The 25,834-nt window shown below is 42.1% G+C and overlaps 1 protein-coding gene across 1 annotated transcript in view; it reads right to left on the reverse strand.

Annotated features, from left to right (window-relative positions):
* The window catches only part of TBCD (tubulin folding cofactor D), a 108,805-nt gene that overhangs the window by 8,789 nt on the left and 74,182 nt on the right, over positions 1 to 25,834 (reverse strand). The window contains exons 23-34 of the mRNA XM_039716036.1: positions 21,755 to 21,786; positions 19,696 to 19,758; positions 19,219 to 19,295; positions 17,940 to 18,021; positions 14,213 to 14,331; positions 13,376 to 13,467; positions 12,454 to 12,594; positions 10,019 to 10,102; positions 8,525 to 8,683; positions 7,595 to 7,733; positions 3,612 to 3,733; positions 2,646 to 2,723 (exon numbers count right to left, since the gene is read on the reverse strand). Coding sequence (XP_039571970.1) covers positions 2,646 to 2,723; positions 3,612 to 3,733; positions 7,595 to 7,733; positions 8,525 to 8,683; positions 10,019 to 10,102; positions 12,454 to 12,594; positions 13,376 to 13,467; positions 14,213 to 14,331; positions 17,940 to 18,021; positions 19,219 to 19,295; positions 19,696 to 19,758; positions 21,755 to 21,786 — 1,188 coding nt within the window. The remainder of the gene's footprint in view (positions 1 to 2,645; positions 2,724 to 3,611; positions 3,734 to 7,594; positions 7,734 to 8,524; positions 8,684 to 10,018; positions 10,103 to 12,453; positions 12,595 to 13,375; positions 13,468 to 14,212; positions 14,332 to 17,939; positions 18,022 to 19,218; positions 19,296 to 19,695; positions 19,759 to 21,754; positions 21,787 to 25,834) is intronic.

The following is a 25,834-nucleotide window of genomic DNA, read 5'->3' on the forward strand; positions in this document are numbered from 1 at the left end:
AGAGAAATGCCACTTTCTACCCCAGAGAGCACAAGATCCTGAACTGCCATTCCAAGGCTGTTCTGTTCTCTTGCCACTGAGTATTATTCCCACCTTACCACACTCCTGAGGAGCCAGCAGTCCCCAGGGCAGCCCCAGCAGCACTGGGGATCCCTCACCCCTGAGCAGCAGGAGCTGTGACCAGTGACACTCCAGTGCCAGCTCTGCCAGTGGCCTCAGTTCACTCTCCTCTGTCCCCCCACCAGCAGGGAGCTGCCAGGAACCTCTGTGCTTTCAGGGCAGGCACTGGAGAGGTCACAGCAGCCCAGTGTGCATTCTGAGACTCTGCTCCAAGCTGTGCCCACTCCTCCAGCAGTCCCCAAGCCACAAACTCCCTGCACTGCCACAAGAGCAGCTCCACAAACTGCTCTGGGATGGAATCAGGAGGGTTTGGGCTGGGTGAGCACAGAGCTGAGGGCTCTGCTGCCCTGTTTGGTGGGAGCAGCAGTGATGCTGCAGCATCCCCAACACTCCAGCCCAGCACCCACCTGCCCTGCTGCCAGGAGAAACCTTCCTCCTATTCCCTTCCTATTTCCCTCCCTATTCCCTTCCTATTTCCCTCCCTATTCCCTTCCTATTTCCCTCCCTATTCCCTCCCTATTTCCCTCCCTATTCCCTTCCTATTCTGGCACAACTCGTGGGACTGAGGAAAGCCCTCAAGCCCAGTGGGACTTTTCACCCAGAGCAGCTCTCCAGTGCCACAAACCACTCCTGTCAGCACCAGGGAGGGGGAGCCTCTGCTGCTGGACAAGCAGGTTGATGTCACCTCAGGACAGGTAGGAAACAACAGCCTGGAATATGCCTAGCAGCAGTTCTTTTCCCTAAGCCAAGCACAACAGAGGAGCCAGTTCTGAAAGCCTTTTGATGACCCTGGTGACACTGAAGCTGATTCATTTCCAGCCCCACAGGACTGGAAATGATTCATTTCACCCCACACTCCCCATCCCTGCTGGCCAGGTCCACACAAGGCAAATCCACTCTCCTGGTTTGGAACACCAGGGCTCACTTGTCCTTTTGCACAGAGATCACACAGAGCTTCCCCAACACTGAGATTCAGCTGCAGAACCACACCAGAAATGCTGAGCTTTATATTCCAAACTGTACAAGCTGCAGGGTGTGAAAAGGCAGGAAAATGCCTGGTGGGTTCCACCTGTGCAAGGCAGGAGTGACACCCTGTGGCAACTGGTTTTAACTGGAGCGCTCACAAGGGTCAAACAAAATCTGACACATGCAGGAACTGAACTCTCCATCTTTTAAGTGCCTGCCACCTCCCCACTGCTCTGCCCTTCCTGGGCTCTGCATGCTGACAAGTTCTGCACTCCAGGCCAGCATTTCACTCCCCTGACAGCAGCAGGATCCACTTGGCTGCTTCATTATTCATCTTCTTTTTTGGTTTCATCATCAAATTGGAGGAAAATACATCTGGATGAGCCTCAAAATCTTTCTCCCCCATAATAGCCCTGGGTTTTATTTCAGGTCTTTTACACAAAGCATCACAATGGCTCCACAGGGTTGAGTCTGAGTCACTCACACAGCAAAGGCATTGCTGCTACCACTTGGTTTCTGCTCAGTGACCTGGGAGACAAGACTTGGACTGGAATTTCCACCCATAATCTCTCACCTTCCCCAGCAGGGATGGCTGGAGCCTGTGTGGAAGCCCCAGACCACTGGCACAATTATCAAACTGAACAAGTAATATTCACTCCAGCTGTCTTGGACTCACTTTAAATTCTCATTCAAACAGAGAATGCCAAGTTCAATTTAAGAAATATTATCTAAAACCACACTTCAAGACAAGAGTGGGCTCAATCAAAACTTTCAGAATGATGAAGGCTTTTCAGATTTATCTGCTGTGGGCAGTTCTTGAATCAACAAGTTCCCAATGTAGTATCTGTGCTTGCAGGATCTACATTGCACAATTGTGTAAATACCTGCAGACGTGCCAAGATGCTGCCTGGGAGAGCTTGTGGAATAGATTTTAATATTACTGAAATTAAAATCATGCTTTTCTGAAACATCTGCAAAGCCCCATGATTTCACAGTGGAATATCTCACTCACATTTATCTGTTCCTAAACTGAACGCTTTCCACAGGACTGAGCTCAGGGTGGAAGGTGGGAAATGCCTTTTTTATTATTATTAGAATCTTAATTAACATCTTTGGAGATATTCACATTAACCAAAGCAGTGGGACTGGGGGGCCACAGCTTGTAGGCACAGAGGGTTCTGCAGCACCACACAGGGACACTGCCAAGGCTCCCAGCACAGCAAGGAATGTGCTCCAACCAGCAGGGATTTAGGAAGCTGGAAAATGAAGAATGCATCTGATACTGGTCCAAGAATCCCAGGTGAAACATGCAAATTGCATTTGATTAATGTCCTGGCTTGTCAAACAGGGAACAAGTAACACATTTCTACACAGACAAGAGAGTCAAGGATTTTATCAAGACCCTTTCAAGGCTGTTTGTCCCACCTGAGGAAAGTTAAAGCTTTGCAATATGGACTCACACTTGGAGCCCTGTGCACCCCCAGAGCAGCACCCAGGGCAAGATTGAGGAGCCCTGATGCACAGTGGGAAATAAACCAAAGAGAATTCCAGCAACTCACTTCTCCTGCTCAGTGAACATATCAAAACAGCCATTTGCCAGCATCTGGTCCAGCATTGTCAGCAGAGGTACAGACACCCTGAGGAAAGAAAATGATTCAACAAGGTAAATACACTTCTTGGCATACAGATACATACTATTTCTAATCAGAAGCAAAGGAGGAAACTTCCTACATACCTACACACAGGTAAATTAGATTTATACAGAGGAGGATTGCTCAGTACCTTGTGAGTGTTGGCTGAATAGGGACATTCCCTCCCAGCCAAAAAGGAAAAAACCTAATTAACAACACCCCTGCATTACATTTGCAGGGTCCTGAAAACACAATTGACAGTACCAGAAAATATTAATCTGTTTTCTAGAGTATGAACAATGTATTCCACTGACTGTATCAGAGGTTATAGCACCACATGAACCAACACCTGTCAGCTGGAATAACCATGGCCGTGTTTTCAACACTTGAGACAAGAAACAAAATAAAAATACAAGAGTGACAGAACAAGGGGGAATGGCTCCAAGCTACAAAAGAGAAGGTTTGGATGGGATACTGGGAAGAAATTCTTCCCTGTGAGGGTGGGGAGGCCCTGGCACAGGTTGCCCAGAGAAGCTGTGGCTGCCCCATCCTTGGAAGTGTCCAAGGCCACGTTGGATGGGGCTTGGAGCAACCTGGGATAGTGGAAGGTGTCCCTGCCCTTGACAGGGGACTGGAATGGGATGAGCTTTGAGTCCCCTGCAACTCAAACCCTTCTCTGATTTAAAAACTTGAATGTGTAAAATATTTTGCCATCACTCCTTGGTTACATATTTTACCATGGCTCCTGCTGTACCAAACAACTCTATTAAAGCAAATTCATGAGCCTTGAGCATTCACTGGATGTGCCACACATCTGACTTCCAAAAGGAAAGGTAAAAAAGGGAAGGGAAGGGAAGAAGGGTTAAAGGGAAAGCAGGCAAGGACCAGCATTACCGGTCATTCCGCAGGTTGTCCTCAAAGACCTTCAGCAGCGTCTCACAAAAACTCTCCAGAGCACTGGGCTCACTCTGGATCTTCTTCATGTAGTCAAACAGGCTCTGGGCAGAGTATCTGAGCTGCAACAGGAGGAACCTCCAGTGAAGGACAGGAAAAATCCACTGCCACACCAAGAGGGGCTGCAGGACAGCCCAGCTGAGCTCAGCTGCACTGGGAACAGCCCAGCAGCAGCCACGGGCACAAATCACACCAGCACCAGCAGACCATGGCTATTTTACCTGCACTAACCCATTTCCAAGGAAAGTTTTGGGGTTTTTTTTTGTTTTTTGGGGTTTTTTTGTTTGTTTTTTGGTTTTTTTTTTCTCTTTAAGCTGGCAAACTGTTGGGGTTTTTTTGTTTTTAAGTTGGCAAACATTTCCTCGGCAAACTTAAGTTGGCCACTCTTCCACAAAAGACCACATTAAAGGCTCATTGTTGTCTTTCTCTCAAAATAAAAATCCTCAAACCATTATGATTATCCTGCCTCACTTCAGAGAATAAAACTGCTATGACTCTGAAGGTGAAGGAGCACACCAGGACTTCACCAAGGAGAAGCAGGGCCCTGGTTTGTACTTTGCAGCAGGAATATCATAACTCACACTATTTTTCTCTCTAAGAAAAGAATGCCTGGAATTATTCTCAAGTGTATTTTCCTCAAGAACTCTCAACTGAGAAAAGAGGATTTTGGGCCTCTTTCTTCCACCAAATATGCATTGATTTGCATAAGATTTGTCCCAGTAACCAGATGTTTTAGAATATTACTATCATCCCAATATATTTGTGAGATCACACAGTAACACAGCTCTTGTACTGCCTGAGAAGAACTTTAAGAGTTCAGAATATGCTTTTTTTTCTGCAAGGCTTTACTTACAATTTCTATACCATTTTAAAATGCAATTTTTACTCTTTAGGGGGAAAGGGAATCACAGGACAGTCTGTGCTTCAACAAAATTTAGAATGTAATGTAGCTCAACAGTAATGAAATTATATCAAAATTATATCCTGACTCCTGGAACTGCAGGGTTTGTGCACTGGAGAAAGACCAGCATTGTACATCTGATCTCCACAGACTGAGGGGTTTTATGCAGCCATAAGAAATATGCATCACTGTGGGCCAGATGTATAATTAGAGATTCTTTTACACAGAGAAAGTGCCCTTTGAACCATGGTGATGGAGCAGAGTGCCAAATCCCACAGGGAATGACATCTTCTGTTTTTCCAGATTACTTCCAATGCTTGAGCTGCAATTCTTCCAGCAGCCCCACTGCCACCACAACACTTCAGAGACCCCACATGGCTCATTCCAGAAAATCTCTTTAAAAAGCCAAACAAAGAGCTACTCTTGCTAAATATACTGCAGAGCAATTTTAGCTGCAGCCAAACTGCCACTGACCACGGAATTACAACAGAGCCTTTCTCCTGTGGATTCCCTGGGATGACTAAAGACAAACTGACATCTGAACTCAGATTATCCTGCAGTACATACAAGAATCTTCTTTCTAACTTCCATGCCCGTGTGTGTATGTGCACAGATATTTCTGAAGTGAGAGAGGGAAGAGAGTCACAAGAACACAGACATTACTGCAAGAACACATATTCCAATAACCTTTTTCCCCCATCCACAATTCTAAAAAGCTGCTTCTTTCATATGGATTTAATAGGATTGTTCTTAAAATTTTCTATAAATGTTTTAAATCAGTCTTTGGATATTCAGCAAAGAATGCTACAGGCTTTGACAGAGTAGTTTGAATACCAGTCATTGTAAAACACAACAATTCTAATTTCTATATCACATTTTAGATATTAATTCACCACACACATACACTCCCAAGTGTAAATGCCCTCCCTTGCCTTTCTAGCTGACTCAGGAGAGAATTAGCTCATCTTCTTTCTAAAGCCCTGGAGAATATTTTAGCCAGAAGAAGCCTTTAGTGTTAAAGAAAACTGGAGGGTCACAGAAAAGTTAACATTTCACAATCACAGTATGAGAACACTGCAGAAGGTTTCCCTTAACACACTGTCAGATGGTAACAAGGGAAGGGAGCTGCATGTAACTGAACTGTTCCAACTTTTCAGAAATAAATGCAACGAGGAGTTTAAAAAAAAATTAAAATATTGAATAAGAATTTTCCTCTGACCCCAGCTAGCAGCCAAAAAGTCTGTTTCTCCAAAACTTTCCTCCTTTTTTTACTTAAGACAAATGACTTTGGTTTTGGTGGAGCCTCCTATAATTAACTGTGCTTGACTGAAAGCTGAATTTCATGTGCATGTTTGCTATTAAAGAAATCTGTTAAGAGTTACATTGTCTATCTGATAATTACTGTCACAAACCAACACACACATGTTTTCAAAGTTTTAAAATAGCCCTTGCCATATAATTAGTTAGAACCATTAAAATGCTCAGAATTGGTTTAAACAAGAGACTGCACAGACACTGAATCCTCTGCTCCTCCAGACCCAAAGGCCCACAGACATCTCTTGATCCCAAGAGCAGAACCCACAGCACCAGGCAAAAAAAAAAAAAATCACTTGGGCAAGTTGTGACTGACAAGGGGAAGGCATAGGAGACAAGTTCCAGGTGATTTTAACTCCTTCTTGCTGTGACCTAGCAGGAGCTGCTCCCCCCTTCACAAAAAATTCTGTTTCCCAGCACTTTTCTACTGGTTTTCTTAATTGGAGATGGAAATCTTAATTAGAAACACTCTTAACCACTGCTGGGGTACTGACTCACAGCCTCCTCCTCCTCCTCCTGTTACAGGCCCACAGGGATTTAAAGACTTAACTGACAGACCAAAATATTCTGTTACTGCTCTGATATTCCTCTGTGGTGTCATATTGAACCATGTCCTTACCCCCAAAATTGTCTCCTTATATTTTACATCTTTGGCTACAACAAATCAAAAAATGTTTTAAGCCAAATACCTGGAAACCAAGAATTCTGAAACTACCAATGCAAGTTGTAATATAAGGACAGAAGGATACACTAAAACTATAAGTAGGGAAAAATTTGGCAGCTTAGCAGACTGCCAAAGTCAGTGATAAAGAGATTCTTCATGCCAGAAGAATGAAATAAGGATTGCAAAGCTCAGAGGATTTAGACAGACATCTGAATGATATTTCTTCCTAATGGAACTTCTGACATCTCACTGGTCTCTTAGTAGAAAATGTGTAAAAATAATTAAAAAAAGAAAGCTGTGCGTACTGTTAACATCTACTGACAACTACCAGCTAACACCTTGCATCAGGTGACAACTGAACTGGCTTTCACCTCACTGGAGAGGAACAACCCCCTTGCACTGAGCTGAGGGGCTCTGCTTGTGATCCCAGCTGGGAGAGCCAGCACAGGGCTGGGATTTGTGGGGCTGAGATTTGTGGGGCTGGGACTCAGATCCTGCCAGGCCAGGAGAGGACAAACAAAGCACCCTCACTCCCTGTTCCCTGCACTGCAGTTCTGGATGCTGCTGCTGGAGTTCTGGATGCTGAGAATTTTAGACTTTCTGTGCTGACAGACTCTGACTCCCAGGAGAGCACTGCATTTGACCTGGGGCCTTGGAGAAGGCTTCCTTGTTCTTCTTCACGGGTTTGGGTGGTATTTTGTAATTGGACAGAAAATTCCTCATTGAGGGCTTTGAGTGATCAGTTATTGGGTTGAAAGGGAAATAGTTTAGGTGTAATTTCTTAATTGGATTGTTTAGCCTTAAAAGAGCTTGCCACAAGGGATAGTTATCCATTTTTGTGCCTTGTTAATGAAGAACTGACTGCTGTGAGATTGTAAAAATCACCTAAGCCTGAGCATGAACTATTGTCTCAAGTGTCTTCGACCCAACCTCGACAGAGGCAGAAAAAAAGAAGCTGAAAACTGACACTGAGCGAGTCAAGAGAATGACACTTTTAAAGGAAAGCCAAGAAGGCCACCAGGCCTGGAAGCAGGGGTGCCTCACCGTGGTCTCTGTGAGCCCCCCCACGGACACAGAGAGCCCCAGCAGCACGTGGTACTGGTAGGCTGGCAGCCCCAGGAGCTGCGTGATCCGAGGGAAAGCCTCCGACGCCGCGTTCCAGTTCAGCGTCTCCTTCTCCCACCTGGAAGGGGAAGGGAAAGAATCATCTTGTGTGGGTGCACTGCTTTTCTTGTCCTCACATTGCTCCTGCACACCAGTGAGGAAGGTCTCTGAATTACCTAAGTATCAAATCAAACATTGGTATTTGAGCAGATGGGGTAAATACAAATCAAAGCTTCAGCCACTGCCAGTAAATTGAAGGAATCTCCAAATCCTTGTTGTGATCCAGGGAGGATGTGAACTGCAGTTTCCTTTGCCCAGGCATTTTTGCCTACATTCAGAAAACAAGTTTCTTTCTGCAGTTTTATTCTGTGCTCTCTCCCACCCCCAGCTACTCAGCAGCTGATCCAAGGACAGACCTATCCCAGGAAAGCCAACACACCCTCCCAGCACTGATGATGCTGATGATCAGCAGCCTCAAGGCAGAGCAGAGGATCACAGCAGGCTGAGGATCCCCCAAACACAGAGCTGGATGTTCCTCACACCCATCAGGTATCATAACCACCACTCAGGAATGAGCTGCTCTCACTCTTGCTTTAAGTAGAAAGTCCATCTTTGAAAATTACTGCAACTAGAGCTTGGTTAAAACAATAGAATTCATTAAAACCTCTCATTATGATCAATGTTTTCCAGCTGAGGAAAAAAATATGTTCATGCATATTCATAGGACAATTCAATTAAACCCTGACAACACCAAATATTCCTCCATCCCCATATTGGGCACAAAAATTACATCAGGTTGCTTGGTTTAGGTGAAACTGTGTGCATTCATCTTTTCCTTTCATTGCTTTAGGACATTTTTCAATACCTTACCTTGGAAATATCCTCTCCAGCTCTTCTCTGTGAGGGATGTGTGGAACTGGAGGATGGTCAAAGTGCAAAAGAGTAAGGAACACAGATCCTGCATGAGCTCGGAATTTATCTATTTTTTCAGCTGACTGTTGAGCCAGCCAGCACATAATCTGCTTGCAGCTATAAAGAAGAAAGTAATTAATCAGAAAATTTAAGCAGTAGAATGTGTATTTAGATTTAAATTGTTTCAATTAAATGAGTAAGAATGATCTTGCTAGGAAAAGTATTCTGGCTTAACTCTTCAGAATGAACACACAAGTGATTTAAGACACTCACAATGTGATAGAATCTTGAGGCTTAATCTTCCACAGATCAATCAACCAAAAATTAATGACATTAATTTTACAGAGCATTTTATCCACCTTTTACAGATACTGCCCCACCCTTCATCCAAAGATAACAAAGTGATTTATGGCTTGGCTGAACTGCTACATTTCCAATGGAAATGGAGCAGAACTTTGAGAAAAGCACATTTTGAAGTAGAAAACTGCCCATGTAGCAGAGGACAAAGTCTCTCCTACATCTCATGCATCCCAAGTAAATCACTTCTTCAATTCTAGTTTGTTTTAAACAATATCCTATTTTGTTTATGCTCACAACTAAACTCACAGCTACAATACTGTGTCCCACAAGGCCCTTTACCCTTCAGAAAGGGCCACTAATGACAGTAAAACCAGCTAAAATTCCTTCACTTACACCAAGGCCCAGAATATTTACAAAATGGGATCCAGCTGGCAGGAATGCTTTTCTCAGTTCCATGTGGACAATCTGTGTATAAACAGATGAACAGGAGGAAGCCCCTGAAAATGGGCACCAGTGAGCAGTGTACTCTTAGAGAATCCAGTGCTTTCCTTCTAGGTGCCCTTCAACATTTGGGGTTTTTAATTAAATCCCAAACCACATATATGTTCACCTAACCATTGGCACACTCTATCTACAAACAAATACTACTACTAGGAAAGTTTTACTGCAGCTCAAGCTATGTTTCAAAATGTACTTATTATTAGTTCTTTTATTATTAGGAGCACCATATCATGAAATTAAAAATCAGGACCTCAGTGTAAATTATTTTTCTTTATTTCCTTACTAATAATTCTGCAAAGAAACAAATCCAAGCTCATGCTCACATCTGATCACATTCCAAATTAATGATGTGACACTCTGGATAAGCAGGCAGGTTTGCTTTCTATCTCAGTGAGCACTGCTGGGAAGCACCACTGAGGTGGCAGGTTTAGCCCAAATCCCACAGCTGTGCTGCATTCCCAAGGTGGGATTGCCCCCCACGTTCTCCCAAGGTTTTCCCTGTGAAAAGCAGATGTAACATCCTCCCCATCTGCGTGGGCTTGATGCACTTCTGTCTAAATTCTGTCACACTCCATAAAGGAGGAGCACAGAGTGCATCCTGCAGGGCTGGACGGAGCTCCAGGAGCTGCCAGGGAACAGAACATGACCTACATGGTGGAACTGATCAGCTCTGCCTCGTTCTGCACCAGCAGCAGGGTCACCTCCATCAGGCTGGTCATGGCAGCTTCGCGCACCCTGAGGAGACACAGACAGGTCAGAGCAGCTGCAGCAGCACCCCTTTCAATAAATACAGCTTCAATCTCATCAGCTGGGTGAAGACAGCAGCACAAATTCACAATAAAAGCAATGACCTCTGAGAGCAGCTCCCATCTTTTGGGAGGACAAGGAGTGTCCCCCCAGTCCCATTCTGTGAAACAAAGCTCACACTGCACTGAGGGTCCAACAGCCACCCCTGCCTCAGCAGCCTGGTTTTCATTCCAGCCACATGCCACCAGGCTTATTCTTTATTTTAAGAAGGTTAAAACTGATAATGATTAGTAATATTTCATGTGCAAGTAGATGTATTTAAACATAAGTGCTCTGTGTGCTTCAAATTATTTTCTGAAAAGGCCAGCCCACATTTTGACAGTCAGATGTTGAACACTGTTAACACTGTCACATTCTTGGAAATTTTCAAGCTCAATATTTCCAACATTAAAAACAAGTTGTGACTCAGAGTGGCTTAAATCTCTATGCTAAACAATAATTAATTTCACAAAAAGTTTGACCAAAGTAACACTAAGTTACGCTTGAATTGAGTCTTATCTAGATAATGATCTGCTCCCTTCAAAATGTCTAAATACAATTTTTTAAAAAGTGCAATTTTAATTTAAAAAATCATTAGTATGGCTGTTTTAAACCATGTCTTGTCAATCCATGAGTTTTTAAATGTGGTTCCTTTCTAAGAAAAGGGCAATACCTCATGACCAGGCCCAGCATTAGTAACTCAGAGTAATGTTATCCTTTCTCAGTAGTAATTTAAAAAAAAAGAAAAATAATAAATATTTGAAAAGGCCCAGCAGCCTTCTATGAGAAGAAATACTCCCCTTGCTGATTTCCAAAACAACTTGAAAACAGTTGCAGGTGCAATCTAAAACTGGGTGGGACATTTGTTATAATGGTAAAAAAAGGTAAATTACATCATTTTTTCCAAAGCAGCTTAAAACAAGTCTGGCAGTCTTTCATCAAGGTTATGTTTTACTAGTTTTTTGTATCATATCTGACTTAGATATTCATGTCTACCACCTGTAGACAGATCAGACATGTCCCAGGAAACAATCTGTCAAAAGAAAGGTAAAGTTTGCATATGCAGAGTAAAGTTGGTGAAACTTTCCCACGACTCTATTAAAGAAAGACAAAAATTACACTAAAAAGGCAAAGTCTCTCCAGAGAAACAGCATTTCTCTCCGTATCTTTCCATCTTATTCACCGGTTTAGAAGAAACAGAATGAGAAAGCACTGATATTTTAAATCTGCTGATATTGGACTTGTTCCTCAACTAGGAGAATTTAATTTTTTTTATTAACAAGTACTACTTCAGGCTGGGCACATTTTGCTCATAAATATGTGCAGAAAAGCACCCTGACTCTTTGGTTTGTAAGATCCATATTCCTATGCTGTGTAATTCTACAGGATGGCATGAATAACATGAACTCTTCAAGATCTCTCCCACTCAAAGCTGGCAGGAGCTTCCAATCAGTAGGTGCTGACACATCCCCAGTTAGAGCTTCTTTGGAAATGAAACATAAACCCAAAGAAGGACACGAGCCTCTGCAGTCAGGGATTTTGGAACTGCCTTTCCAGGTCACTGTTACTGAAGGAATACAGAGCAGAGGAATGCAGTGACACACACTGAATCTTTGTATATTAGGGGGACCTTGAAGACTGAGGAATGCCATGAAAATAAGACTGCTATAGACTTAATATCACTAAGATCTTATTAATATTATTAAGTTTACTAAATTTATTAATTTACCTATGCTACTGGTTTCCTATCAGCAGACATATTCCTATAGACTTATGATTTATTCTTGCAGTCCCATACCTGAAATCATTGAAGCCCTAATCTCACAAAAGATTTGGTGATGCTGCAGGACAATTGAGAGGTTTTGTCCCTCTCAACACGTTATGCAGCTGCTCCCTCTCCTGGCAAAAAATCCCCACAACAGCAATGTGCAGCAGGAGAGGTCAGGCAGGACCAAATGTGGTGTTTCAAATAAAGAGAAGTAATGCTTTAAATCCCTGCTTTGCAACTGGATACATTCCTGGTATTCACTAAGAGGAACTAATGTCACCCACAGAATCAGAAAAAGGTTTAAATTCAGTTTTGAACGCATCAGTCCCCATATTCCAAATTTCTGAGCAAGGACAACCAAAACTTGTCAGCCACACTTTTCACTTTCTACTTCTCATCCTGCTGTGCATTCCTAATTCCTACCTAGGCTCAAACCTCCAAAGGCTTGGAGCTCCTGTTTCTAAGAGGTTTTGAAAACACATCAGCTTTTCACAGGACACCAAAGCTGGCCCTGGGTTTCACCCCACCTTACCATCCTCCAACATCACCCCGGCTGTCGGTGGTGTAGTCGGTGACACCGGTGAGCAGCGTGGCATAAATCTGATCAACATTATCCCTGCACACAAATTCCTGCTGGGAGCCATCTCCCTTCACACCCACTGTCTGGCAAACCCTTCAGAAAAAGAGGAAAAGAAAGGATGGGAGGTAATTAACATCGAGCTTTCTTGTGTTGGTTAATAAAATCCACAACACCTGTAATGTCCACTGCAGGTGGAATGAGGAATATTTCTGTGCTGAATTTGACCTGAGGAGTACTGAGCAGGGTTTGGGTTCAAAGCTAAGATCTGAGCAGGGAAGTAGATTGTTTTCCCTTCTACAACACTACAAAAAGGAATTTGCTTCAGTCTCTGAACTCTCCTTAAAATGAAGTTACCAAGAAGAGCAAAGGGCCAAGACAATGTGCATTGAACCTGATATTAAACTTCTTTACCTTGAAGACACAGGGTTTTTAGCAGTGTAACAGTTCAAGAGCATAAAATATTAATGTATACTATTAACTGCACTGGGACATTAAACATAGAAAATATTATTTTAAATAAAAGACACAATTTCTTTAAATCAGTTCAATCTTTTTAAGACTGTGGAAAAAACATATATTCTTCCTCCTCAGTAAAGCTCATTAAATTGCAGCCCATGAGAAAGGCAAACATTAAAATACACTCTAGGTAGTCAGTTAACTGATAAAAACCTGACAGCACTATCAGAGTGAAGTCCATAGTCAGGTGTGTGGTAATTCCCTGAATCAAAAATAAAGTGAGTAATGGATATGCAGTTAAGTTGTGTGTGACTGTAACTGATTTCAAGACTCATGCTCCCAGCTCCCAACAGAATGAACAGGAGAAAGTTCTACAGAAAGATTTAAAATTAGACACAAGCAGGGGTGAGAAACATACTTTGCAATTGCTATTAAGGCATCTCTCCTCGCTTCAGCAAAGCTCACATCTTCAGGGGAAATTATTGTAACTTTTTTTAGACCTTCCAAAACCTGAAAAAATACAAAGATTGAGAAATATAAACCCAAAGTATTTTTTGCTATGTTAAATTCAGATCTCATAGTAAAATTATTTCAATCCTGTACGAAAGAACCAAGCAGGCAGCAGAGTTTGGATTCTCACCAGGAGAGGCCTGTAAGATTCTACACAACATCACCAGAGTATTACTCAGAAATTCATATGTATTTCTATCAGTTCTTCTTGTTTATGGGAACAATATATGTAAAAACTGTGAATATCAGGCAAAGTTTACAATTTGGGGCAGGGTAACTTCATAGAAATACCCCTTCTATGGTAGAATTGTGCCCAAGGGCAAAAAGGGCTCTGCTCCCTGCTGCAGCTTTTTAGATACTCAAGGCCCTTAGGTGTAAGTTTCTACTAACAGCTAAAATCTATATTCTAAATCTATATTTCTATTTCACTTTGTGGCTTCGTATCTCAGTTTCTCCAGGGGTTTCAGTTCAATCCCTGCAGCACATCTCTCTTCCCCCCTCTCCTCTCTTCCCTTGGACCAATGTCCCAGAGCAAAGGGTTAATCCAACCTCTGCCTTTCCATTAACACTACTAAAGCAGGACTAAACATTAATTATCAGAAACTATGGCAAGCTCAACTCATGATGATTTTCTGTACATTAGCATTCAAACCCTTTGACAAAGACCTTTAATTATGATCATTATTATTTATTTGATTACTGTCACAGGTTTCATTCATTCATTACAATGATCCCATTTTCTCACCTGCTGGAGCCTGCCCTTCAGCAGAAATCTTGGAAGGGCCCCAAGAGCTCGTGAAAAGCCACAACGAATCATTTCCTCTGTGTTTTGTAGTTCTGAAACGTACTGTGTCACCAGCTCATCTGGAAAAAACACAATTGCAGAGTGAAAAGCAACCACCACATCATTAGAATTTCATATTTGGCTAAGGAAAGAAAATAAGGAAAAGATGCCCTAAACAAAGCAGCTGGGAAATTTTGTAATTTGTTAAACTAAAATATTGAATAACTTAATTTTCTACAGGAAATGGATAAAAAATTTAAGATGTTCAATTTTACATGAATGAATTCATATCTTCTGTCTAAAAATCTGACTTTGTATTTATACTAAGCCTATCACTTCAGAGAGAGAAAAGACAAACTTCACAAAGAGTTATCAAATTTTAGACATCCAACTAGTAAGTACAAGCACAAATTTCTGGCCAGGCACAGGGCAGCAAGTTCTTTTTATATTTAAAGGTCTCCATTTTTTAGCACTGGATTAGTGTTCTGTGTTAGGCAGGAGATCCCTAGGTTTGTGAATATCAGTTATTTTAACAGTTTTTCCTCAGAAAACTCCTGACTGGAGTCCTGGTTTAGCACACACAGATCATAACTAAACAGTGATAAATGTGAGATCATTTTTCATAGCTATAAATGAATTTGGGTGTTTTGGAGGAGAAAGCTCTGGAAGAAATGCCCCCTTTGGTTCTGTGTGCTGGCACAGGACACAGTGGGGACAGTGACCCTACAAACAGCAGCAGAGTCAACAGGCACAAGAATTAACACAGAATAAACCTAGCTGGGCATGGAAAAAGGAGCCTCAGCAAACATGTAAAGTGATATCAAGGAGAAAATGAGGGTGTAAGAAAAAATAAAAAGAGGAAAAATCAGGAACAGGTTCCCATTGCTGCTGCAGTCTTTATCTCAGACTTACAGCCAGTACTTCCTTTACCCAATGTTTCACATTAAACTCTCCTGTAAAATGCAAAGAAAACCAAAGTACTCCAGAAAAGCTTCTCCAAGCCAGCTGCAATAAACACAGCTCTGATTCAGACAGGAGCAAGGTGGTCTTACCAATCCTTATCCATCCCGTTACTGCACAGACACTTTTTAATCCTCAAAGAACAAGAAGCAGAGATCCTGGGAAGATTACATAATTGTGCCAGTGCTTACTGTAATCTAAGGTTTAAATGGTTGAGCAATATTTGCTAGAGGAAGAAAGAAGAGCTGCCATAAGAAACTCCCCATTCATCACAATTCATGGCTGTTTTTAAACCCCAATGCAATGGACAGGCCCCAACTCGTCCCTCAGCAGCAGCCCAGCTCCCTGGCCAGAGCTGAGCAACACCTCCAGATAAGCACATTTATTCCAAACTTTCCAAACCACCAGGGTGTTAAGAGTCCTGAGGCCACAGGAAGATGCTGTGTTTGCTGTGACAGCAGCAAAGATCATCAGAAGATCTTGAACAGTGAGGCTGTGACAGTCTCCACTTTGAGTGATGTAAATTTAAGATTGACTTTTTAGCCAAATGACACAGCAACGAGCAAAAAACAGCTCTTTACTTATAACCACTCAGTAATTATGGTGCAAAGTGTAATGCAAATGTTCATATTCTTCTAAGAGCCTTCAGCTTCATAAACCAACAGGGCCTATGAAGTGCCTACAATATTAATTCCACACAACCCATCCTGAAAGAATATTAAAAGAGAAAGTCAGCAAAACCAAAGCAGAACACATTAAGACAGGAAAACACTAAGAGAAGGTCAAAACAAACAGGCAAAAGGAGTGATTCAATAAAACTGCAGCCTTATAAGGACAAATTCAGAATGTCAAACTGCTAAAGCACCCTTGATTGGTGTTTTCATTTTAATCATCAGTAACAGTGAAACTCTGGTTAAATTTTACCAAAAGCTTTTTTTTTCCCCCCTAATCACCTTGATCATGTCCAGACCCGCTTTAATTGACTTATCTAAGGCTCCTGAACTGCAGCTTCCACTCATACCCACATCCATCACACACTCTGGGAGGACTTTTACTACTGGATTTCAATCCCACAACAGACAGGCATGAAATTTGGACATGTTATCAGCACAGAGATAAAATACTTTCTTTTTTTTTTTTTTTTGAAAGATGCTTGCATGTATAATAGCACTTCTGTTATCATGTGTGGAGCAGAGTCCAGTGCAGCCAAGGCCAAATAAAAGGGTACTCAAGATAGAGCTGACCAGAGATTTTTCTAGAACAGAAAAATTATCATTTTACAATTCCACTTCAGACAGTCCCATGAGAAATTTTATCCTTGTCTACAAATTTGACCTAATTGTGTCCCTAGACCATCACAGCCATGGTCACTTCAAGCACAAGGCAGATGAAAAATAAACCTCAAATCCAGGAAAAAAAACCCCATGAGGCTTCAGAGGGGTCTAAATGAGTAAAGCAACATCTGCAGCCTGTACTTCCAGCAGATTCCTTCTCCTTCCTGACTTGGGCACCTGCCTGAGTTTTCCAGTCCACTTTTACAGAAACTTGAAACTCCATCCTTACATAAAATCTGCCCTATCACCTTCTCAACTCATTTTCAGTTTGTTTGCTTTGACTCAGCATTGCCTCCTCCTGCCCAGCACGTTCTGGTTTCTCACATGAGCCTTTCCTGAGGTTGTGGGGATTTTATCTGCCCTGGGACCATATCACATCTTCCCATGCTGCCCACAAAGAATCTGGCAGGCAGGGCCAAACTCCAGCAGGGAAAGGGCCATTTTGGGCTTTGGGTTTGTTTGTTTGGGTTTTGTTGACAAAAATGTAAAGATTTAGCACTATATAAAGTATTTTCAAATCAGGATAGGCTGCTTTTATAGTTCAGCCCTAATGTCTTTGTGGCATGGACTGCATGTAAATACTTATGTGATCAATATCAACATCATTTTGGGAACAACTCTAAGACTAATAAATCATAGGGTATTTTGTTGCCTGATTTAATAATGGCAAAAAAAAATTAGAAAAATGAATCAATATTTTATTAAGTACATGTACGTTCACTGTCATATTTAGAAAAACAAGAATATAAATGTTGTTATTGTTAAAATATTTATCTGTACAATCCAGCAATTTGTCTCTGATGGACATGATACAATCTGATCCTTGAAAGGAAGACAGGTACAAGAAAAGCAGTATAAAAAAAGATGCTGATTCATACACCCCAAGAGAAGATTAAGCCTCCTTCTGTACTGCTGATCCAAACACAAACACATGAGTTTTCACATGCACATTTATCAGAACTCTGGGTGTCTTTTTCTATCCTTTTCTTATCCCTTAGCAATTCTCCTGGAAATCAGCCATGATCTCTGGCAAAGTTTAGCAAAATAGGATGTGAAAAAGATTCACTTTGTTAAAATTTAGGATTTTAGAAATGCACAATCTTTGGTTCTTTCTTTTACAGTATGGAACAGAAAAGCAACATAAATTTGCTTCATTATGGTGGTACCTTCTACTCCCCTTCAGTCTAAGCCAGCATTTATGTAGGAAATGAGACATTTTGCACACTTCCCAGTTGTCATTTTTCAGACAACTTTCAGCTGTCAGTTATTTTTTCCTGAAGAATTTTAAGTTGTTTTACAACCAGTGCTGCCCCTCCTTGTTCTGTGCAATCCCTCCCAAGTGCAAGCTTGCTCCAGCCCAGCATTCTGTGCCTGTGTTAAACATGAATCATTACCCTGCAGAGCTGGATCAGCTTCTCCCCCCTCGTTGATGTAAAATTCATTGCACAGAGCAGCCAGGGCAGACACTGCAGACTCCTGCAACAAAGGCACAGAAATGCATTTATTCACCTCTTAGCTTCTTAGAATTTTTAAGGAAAAATAAAGTGAATTAAAAAAAAATTCTTTTCAGATACTGCCATTTCCTTTACTATTATTACTTCCCAAGACTGGTTTAGTAAGAAAACTTATGTAAGGAAAAACCAGATTTTAATCTTATTCCTTCAATATGACCAGTAAGCTAAATTAGCATTTAAAACAACAGTGATGTATAAAATGTATTTTCAGTTCAGATAAAAGACCTCCAGGATGACACAGCATCACAAAACCCACAAGTCATTATTTCATCTTCCATATACTGATGCCAGATTGACAAGAAACAAACCCTATTTCCCCAGGGAGCTACAGAAAGGAAACACAGAAAAGAAGATGGGCTGAAGGTTAGAAACAAAAAGCCCAAACATCCAGGATTAGGATTGTGTCCTAATCTTAACTGGTTTAGAAAAGGATCAGTGGTTGTGTGTTACACCTGAGCCTCCTCATTTTTAGAGTGGTTTCAGTTTCAGTCTGTTAAATTCAGATTTTCTGTAAGCTCCAGCAGGGCAGCCAGAAATTGTCTTTATAGTTCAGCAGAGATCAACTGCCATGGGATTTCTTGGGAAAATTAAGGTGAATAACTGCAGGTGTCAAGATGGTGTAAATAAAACAGCATGAGACATATCCATCAATGGATTTAATATTCAGAACCAGAGCAGTCTGAGAGCACAGAAAAAGGATTTGCAGCAGAGTTTAATGGAAAATTTAAGCTCCTTGTCCTGAATAACTCTGGTAACTCACAGCAAAGCTCCCAGAGTACCTGTGGACATCATCCAGAGCATTTTTAACTCTCACAAGAGTTCTCTGAACCCACATATATTACAAGTACACCAAAACAGAAGCAAAACACCCTCTAAATGTAACCACAGAGCCACCAGGGAGCAGCTTCCAGCACCATCAGCCTCTCCAGATGTACAGACAGGAACAACCTTTGGGATAACTGCTCAAGTATTCATCAGAAAGGTCCACTGCAATCCTGAGGAATTCAAAGTACACTTTGTAAAATACCCCTTCTCACACATCTAAGAAACATGCATTCAAGAACCAGTAAGATCCCATGGATAATCCACCAAAGGAAAGCAAAAGTATTTCTAATTTTGTATTTAACGTGACCACGTGAAGGAGGGGAAATGATTGTACCTTTATATGCTGTCGTGCAGCACTGGAAACAAGAGTGAGATGTCTTAGGCTGTCATTTATCAACCACTGCCAGCCACCTGGAACAGCAAGGAACATGAACAGCTTTAACTTTTCTTACTTTCTGAACCTCAGTATTCTCCATTTCATTTTTCCATAGACCAGAAATGACACGGATCAACCTCTGTCCTTGGTTTTCCAAACTAAACAAGGCTGTGACTCCCAGCAGAGCTATTCCAGACTGGATTACCATGTCCACAGTGACCAGCCCATGCCTGGGGATGTTAAGAACTGCACATTTTATTTATTGTTCAAATTGCATCAGCATCTGCTGCAGTATTTGTCTTGGTTTGGTATTTTTTTAATGTGTTAGACCACCCAACCCCATAATTTTGCTTCTTTGAAAGGCGTAATTTCTTAATACTTCAGTTTAATGAATACTTATCACAGTCATGGAAGGTTATTTAAAATAGGACGTACCAATTATTGGATCTCCTCTAAATGGCATTTTTGATAGTGACAACTTCTCAATTAAAGTGCAAACTGTAAGAAAATAAGTTTGATAAGAAGATAAATATCCCCCAGAAAAGAGAAATTGTGACAATTTTGAAGAGACAACCACAGGAAGTTACATTAGCACTAATTTCAAATTGAAGAATATTTACAGACAGATATTCAAAATAGGGAAATTAAAAACTGGAAGGAAATTACATTTGTACAAAAATCACTACAATGCAGTAACTGTCCTCTGACATGAACCAGTCCCCTGATTCCTGCAAATCCCTTGTTTGGGGGAACAAACAAGGTGTGCACATACATATCAGCCACTTTGTATACAGCCTGGAAATGGCACTGTAGCATCAGTGCCAGTAAACTGAGACAAGGATAATACTACAGCCACTAAAAACTATTCAAATAGACATGACAGGTTGTCCTACTTCTTATTCACATTGTTTTTGAACCTCCAAGGAGTGGCATTTGTTCACTGCACACAGCTGGGAGCTATGAAACTGGATGCAATTTATTTCCTTTGATATTGGAATACATGAGCACATCCTTTTCACAATAAAGCCCTTATTATTTTTAATCTATGAACTTAAGAGAGTTCTAATGCTTACAAACCCACTTGGAGAACTGTATTTTTTAAAATGTTTTGAGGCTTTTTTGGGGAATGGAGATTAACACAGTAAACACTGCAAATTTTCTGTCTAACAGATTGACTGTATTGCTCAAATGAAAACTCAGCACTTGGGAAATACCAATATCTTTCACCTCAGTACAAATAAACGAGGTTGGTACAGCTCCATGTCACTGCCTGGCTGCTTTAGATCTGGTGGAGAGGAGGGAAAGGACAGAAGACTTTGTTTTGTTTTCCTCTCCTCCCACAACCTGATTTTTGACTCTTCCTCTGGGCTCTGTACACAGCTCATCATCTCCATTTATAATCAACTTACTGGGCTCCAAATCTACTCTGCTTGAACTCACTCCTCACTGTGGCAATGTCACACAAAATCCTCTCAGTGCTGTGTGTCAGCCTCTCTGCGCTAATATTTATTCACAGACAAGGTGAAGTGCAATGTGACTAAACCCAAGTCTCCTGGGGTTCCTCCTTAGCTCTCTGCACTTCTTTGTGCTCTGTTGTGGTTGAGAACATCATCTTCATTAGACATGCAGGCAATTTGTGGAACATTTTCAATTCTTCTCTCATTCCACCTACACAGTTGTATCATGCCAAAATACTGCCATTTGTATTTCTCCAAAACCGTGAAATGTTCAGCTGCTTAACAGCTAAAACATATTATAAAAAACCTATTCCTTTAGCTTGCAATTTCGTGTCACACAGCTGTAATCTCACTCAAATCCCCCTTCTCTTCCACCTCAGTGCTGAAGCTGTTTCACCCATGAGGTCTGGATGGTTTCAGATCTTCCAAGCTGGAATCTGCTCTGCAGCACTTCCCTCATTCAGCTCACAAGCAGGAAAGCAAATTGGCATCATTTCCTCATCCACCCAGCCTAGCTCTTCCTGCAACACCCTTCCTTTTTACAGCTTGTAACAATCTTCCAAATCCATCTTTTCTGTGGTGCCACACTCCCCACAGACTGTTGTTTATATGGTCTCTGTGCTTCACTTCTGTGCACACACGTGTTGTGATACAATCATTATTTCCACCATGGCTTCTGTCTGAAAGTTCAGATTGTATCTCTTCTGGAGAGGAGTCTGAGTAAATCACTGAAGGAAGACAGTTCAACCCTGAAAAAACTTCACTGTGTGCAACAGCAGAAGTGTGACACAGAGCCCAGACCCATGTGCTCTTACACAGAGTTATTCCAAGTGCTTTGGTTATTCCAAGTGTATTGACATGCCATGTCCTGCCACACCCTTCTGCTGATTGGCCTCCAAAGTTCATCTTTTCTTAATTATTGTGCAGACTTTACTTATACATTCAACATGACACATGCAAAATGAACTAGAAACACATCAAGAGGCAGATTGCTCAGGGCCCCTCTGGTGCTGTCCCAGCCCAGCTGTGGTACTTACCAGCTGGTCTCATCAGCTCTCCACCTAAACCCCTGCAAAGCAGAAACAGCCTTCAGACAACAACCCACCACAGGCAACCTGAGTGTGCACTGCCCACAGTGAGGCAAAAAGCACCTCTAAACCATCTCAGAATGAAAGCAGAGTACAAAATACCCACAGTTTTGTGTTTGATCAACTCTGCTTCCTTATAAATCAACTTTTCTTGACTTCAGCATGATTAATACAAACCTCTCCTGAATATTAAGCTTTCTTCTTGCAAAAATATACTCCCAGTCTTCCTAATCTTTAATGTGAATAATAAGAAGACTGACAAGTTCATGTTGTTTTCTTTTCACTTGCTTCAGGAACATTCCAAACCCATGAGACTGGCCAAAGACTTTCCAGTCATACAGTCTCCACCAGCTTCTGATTTCCACAAATTAAAAGGAACTACGTGCAATTTTTAAATAAAATCATCATCTCTGTAAAACTAAGTAGAAACTTCCCTTCCCAGTTCCCATTTTCACTGATGTTAACTGGTTTCCTCTCCTGGTGAGATTTACCACCCTTCTCCTTTCCTGCTCAAGCCCCCTCCCAGGTGATTTTGTGTTTATCACCACAAGAATCACATCAGAAAAGGGAGAGACACAAATGGCTCAAAAACTTCAGGCCCTCCTGAGGTAAAGCTGTGCTCCTCAAGGATGGTTTCTCCAGCTCAGACCTCAGCCCAGCTCCTCTGTCTGAACAGGAGCCTGGCCAGTAACAGCACTGGGAGGAGAAAATCTGAACTGGGCAGAACGAGGGGAGAGGGAAAAGCATCCTGGAAATGGCAGGGCCTGTTTGCATTCTCTGGCTTCTCCTGGCTGTGGGCAGAGACTTGTCCTGACCCCACTGAGCAGTGTCTGCTGCTTGTCTGGATACCCAGCCCCAAGGCAATGCCTCAGGTGTTTCACTCAGTGTCACCTCTGTGGCTTCACTGCTCCATTTTGTGAACCTTTGACCTCCCCTTCCTTTGGATATTTCCTCCCTTGACTCCTTCTTGTCTGCCTTCACTTCTGCTGGAATATTTCCTCCCTGAGGTGTGCCAAACCCTTAATCACCTGTTTGCATGTCCATGCTCTGGCAGAAACTCCCAGCAAGGGCAGCAACAACAAAGACTTGTTTGTTTGCTTGTTGTTTTTTGTTTATTTTAAACATTTTCTTCCCTCCTCTCCTCCTCTCTCCCCACAATAAAATTAGTAGCTGTGCTCAGAAGGCCAGCTTAGCAATCCTAACAGCTCTTACAACTTTGTTCTCCAGTACATCCTTTGTATGAGCTTCAAAAGCCTGAACATTTTAAACAGGTTTTTCCATCCCACACGAGGAGGTCCCTTCTGTAACATGCTCTGGGTTTCTGACTGCTCAACAATTTCATGTAACACAGAGATGCCAACTCCACAATAGTCTCATTTGCCATAGGTCAGCACTTCCTTTAACTGAGAAACTTTTGCTTTCCACAATCAATATAGATTAGGCTTAATTTAATATTCCCCAGCTCAGTTTATCATTGTAGGAAGCAAGCACAGATTCTACATCCTCATGCTGATAAAGTCTGGGTATTGTCTACCCCACCTTCCTGCCATGCTGTCTGCTCTCCAGCTTCTAAAAAATTTAAATTAGGAAACAAAAAAAGTGATGCAAGGAGTCGAGACAGCAGCAAAAGCAGGTGACTGATGTGGCAAGCCTTGCTTCCTCTTCCACACTTCTTCTCCTCTTTATTTTGCCTTCACCCATTCCTTACCTCACTGCAAATGAGTAGAAAATAATCACTTTGCAAACGTGTTTGGTGTGCAGAGTCTGCTGATGCAGGGATTCAGATATGGACTGCTCTGTTCCAACTACAAAGCAAGACCTGACTCACAAAGGCTGCTCCTCTCCATTTCCTTGCACTGCCAAGAAGGAAGTCAGGCCACTCCAAGCTGTGCTGATGGTAATAATTTGAGTGCTATCCCTTCCTCTGGCATTTCACCAACCCCAGTTCAGAGCCTCTCTGAGGATTGCTGTCCCCATGCAAGAATGCAGAAAGGTGACAGGGATTTGCATAGCCACTTCTCCACGTGGCACAAGCTCCAGTCCAGTCCCTCTTGGTGGCACCATGACCTGAGTGTGCTCCCCTGCAAAGCTTCCCAGGGGGGTTCTTGCCCAGACACTCTCTATGTCCACCAATAAAGGTAATTTTGTTCTCCCTTTCCACAGCTGGTGCATATTTCACTTTTAAGAACCAAGAATTCTATCATAATCCAAGATCGTTCATCAGCTAGTGCTTGGTTTGTCAAACATGATGCACATCTTTCTATTAACTTTATCTCACTCTACAGTATTTCACTAAATTAAAAAGATACGGATCTACCTAATTCAGAGATTCTGAATTTTGCTGCACAGTCAGTATTCCTTCTTTTTTATTCCAAAGACACATCCACAAGTTGCATCACATTATTAGATGTACCTGTTTCAAGCTTTAATTATTAATTCAATTTGCAAATTGACTGATGCAGTGCCCAGGCTCCACAAGCTCCTGAGCATTCCTTCCTGTGTGCAGCTCCACAGCAATGCTTCTCTCCTAGAAACATCCTGGGATGAGTCACAATGTATGTGTGGAAAATAAAATATATAATCCCTTGCAGAACTGATGAATTAACATTACTGACCTAAGAATGACAGAACCTATTTTATAATTACATTAGCTTGAATCAGAACCAGTGACAGTGCTGTTCTCAGGGCATAAAGAAGTTCAAAGTACTTTTGTGGATTTATTTTTCTTTAATTATTTTAAGCCTGCTACTTTTTGTGCAAAAGCCAGAATTCCTGTTTAAGATAATAAAAATAACAGTAACTGAAGCTGTTTAGAATTGAAAAGCATCTATGTTTTCCCAGATATTCAAATCTGAAGTTAGAAGTACTGGAATAGCTGAAGAGATTCAGTTGTAAATACTGGATTTTGGGAAAGCTGAGAATGTTTTCACCTCCACGTATTTCACCTCCACATGAACAGCAACCAAGCATTTTCTGTGGGAACTCTTTGTCCCAAACAGAACTGAGGTATCTTTAAAGGTCCAGGTTGCACATTCCCTGGGTTTTGGAGGTAGGGGTACACCAAGGGGAAAGGGAAACCCCTGAGCACAGCTGAACAGGCTAACAAAGCTTTCATGGCCAATTCTTCAGGATGCACAGAATAAACCACACTAACATGAGAAACACCAAGTTTTAGGCTATTGTAAATCCATATCCCACACTGTATTCTAACATCAGAATGCTACAGGTGAAACCCTGGCTCTATGGAAGTATAAAAGCTTTCCTTGTGCTCAGTCTGTAGCAGAAGAATTTCACCTTGTAACTCTTCAGAGAACAGTGCAGCAGGATCTCACAGAGCCACCCAGGCCATGGATGCAGAAAACCCTCTGAACCTGCAGGAACTGTTAAGATGAGCTTTGTTGCAAAGCTGGAATTCTTTGCTGATTAAGCTCATATGCCTAAAAAAAAAACCTCTTTTAGGCAGATGCATGCCAAGAAACACATTTGCCCTGAAACCATCAAGATCAGTTACAACCTTAAAGGTCTTTGAAAGGAGCTGAGTTTCTCTTTTGCCCAGCACCTGTCAACACCTGCGGGCTCCCTCACTGCTGCAAACGCCGAAACTCGCGAGGTGCCGCTTCCACTGACACTGCCTGCCACTCCAAGCTCCTAAATCCGCTGGGCTGCCACAGCTGACGTGCTCCACAGCCAGGCAGCCTGCCCAGAGGCTGCGGGATGAGCTCAGAGCAGGGCTGGCCGTGCCGCACGTCGCGGCAGCGCGCTGCGCGGCGTGGGAGGCGCTGACGAACATCCCCACGCATCCAGCAGGGTTGGACACAGCATCTGCTGAGACACAAAGTGCTCTGCAACCACCTGCAGGCAGCCCTGCGCTGCCAGATCCCCTCCTGATCTCCTGGGCATTCAGGTCTCTGGTATCAGAGTCAGGACTGGCCACAAGGAAGCTGAAAAATATTCTGAACTGTGGGAATGGGAAAAACAAACTCCTGACTGACACTGAAGGGTTCTGTAAAAATTGGATTGATGTAAAAA

Source organism: Passer montanus, unplaced genomic scaffold, assembly GCF_014805655.1.
Source record: "Passer montanus isolate IOZ18808 unplaced genomic scaffold, ASM1480565v1 scaffold35, whole genome shotgun sequence".
NCBI classification, from domain to species: Eukaryota; Metazoa; Chordata; class Aves; order Passeriformes; family Passeridae; genus Passer; species Passer montanus.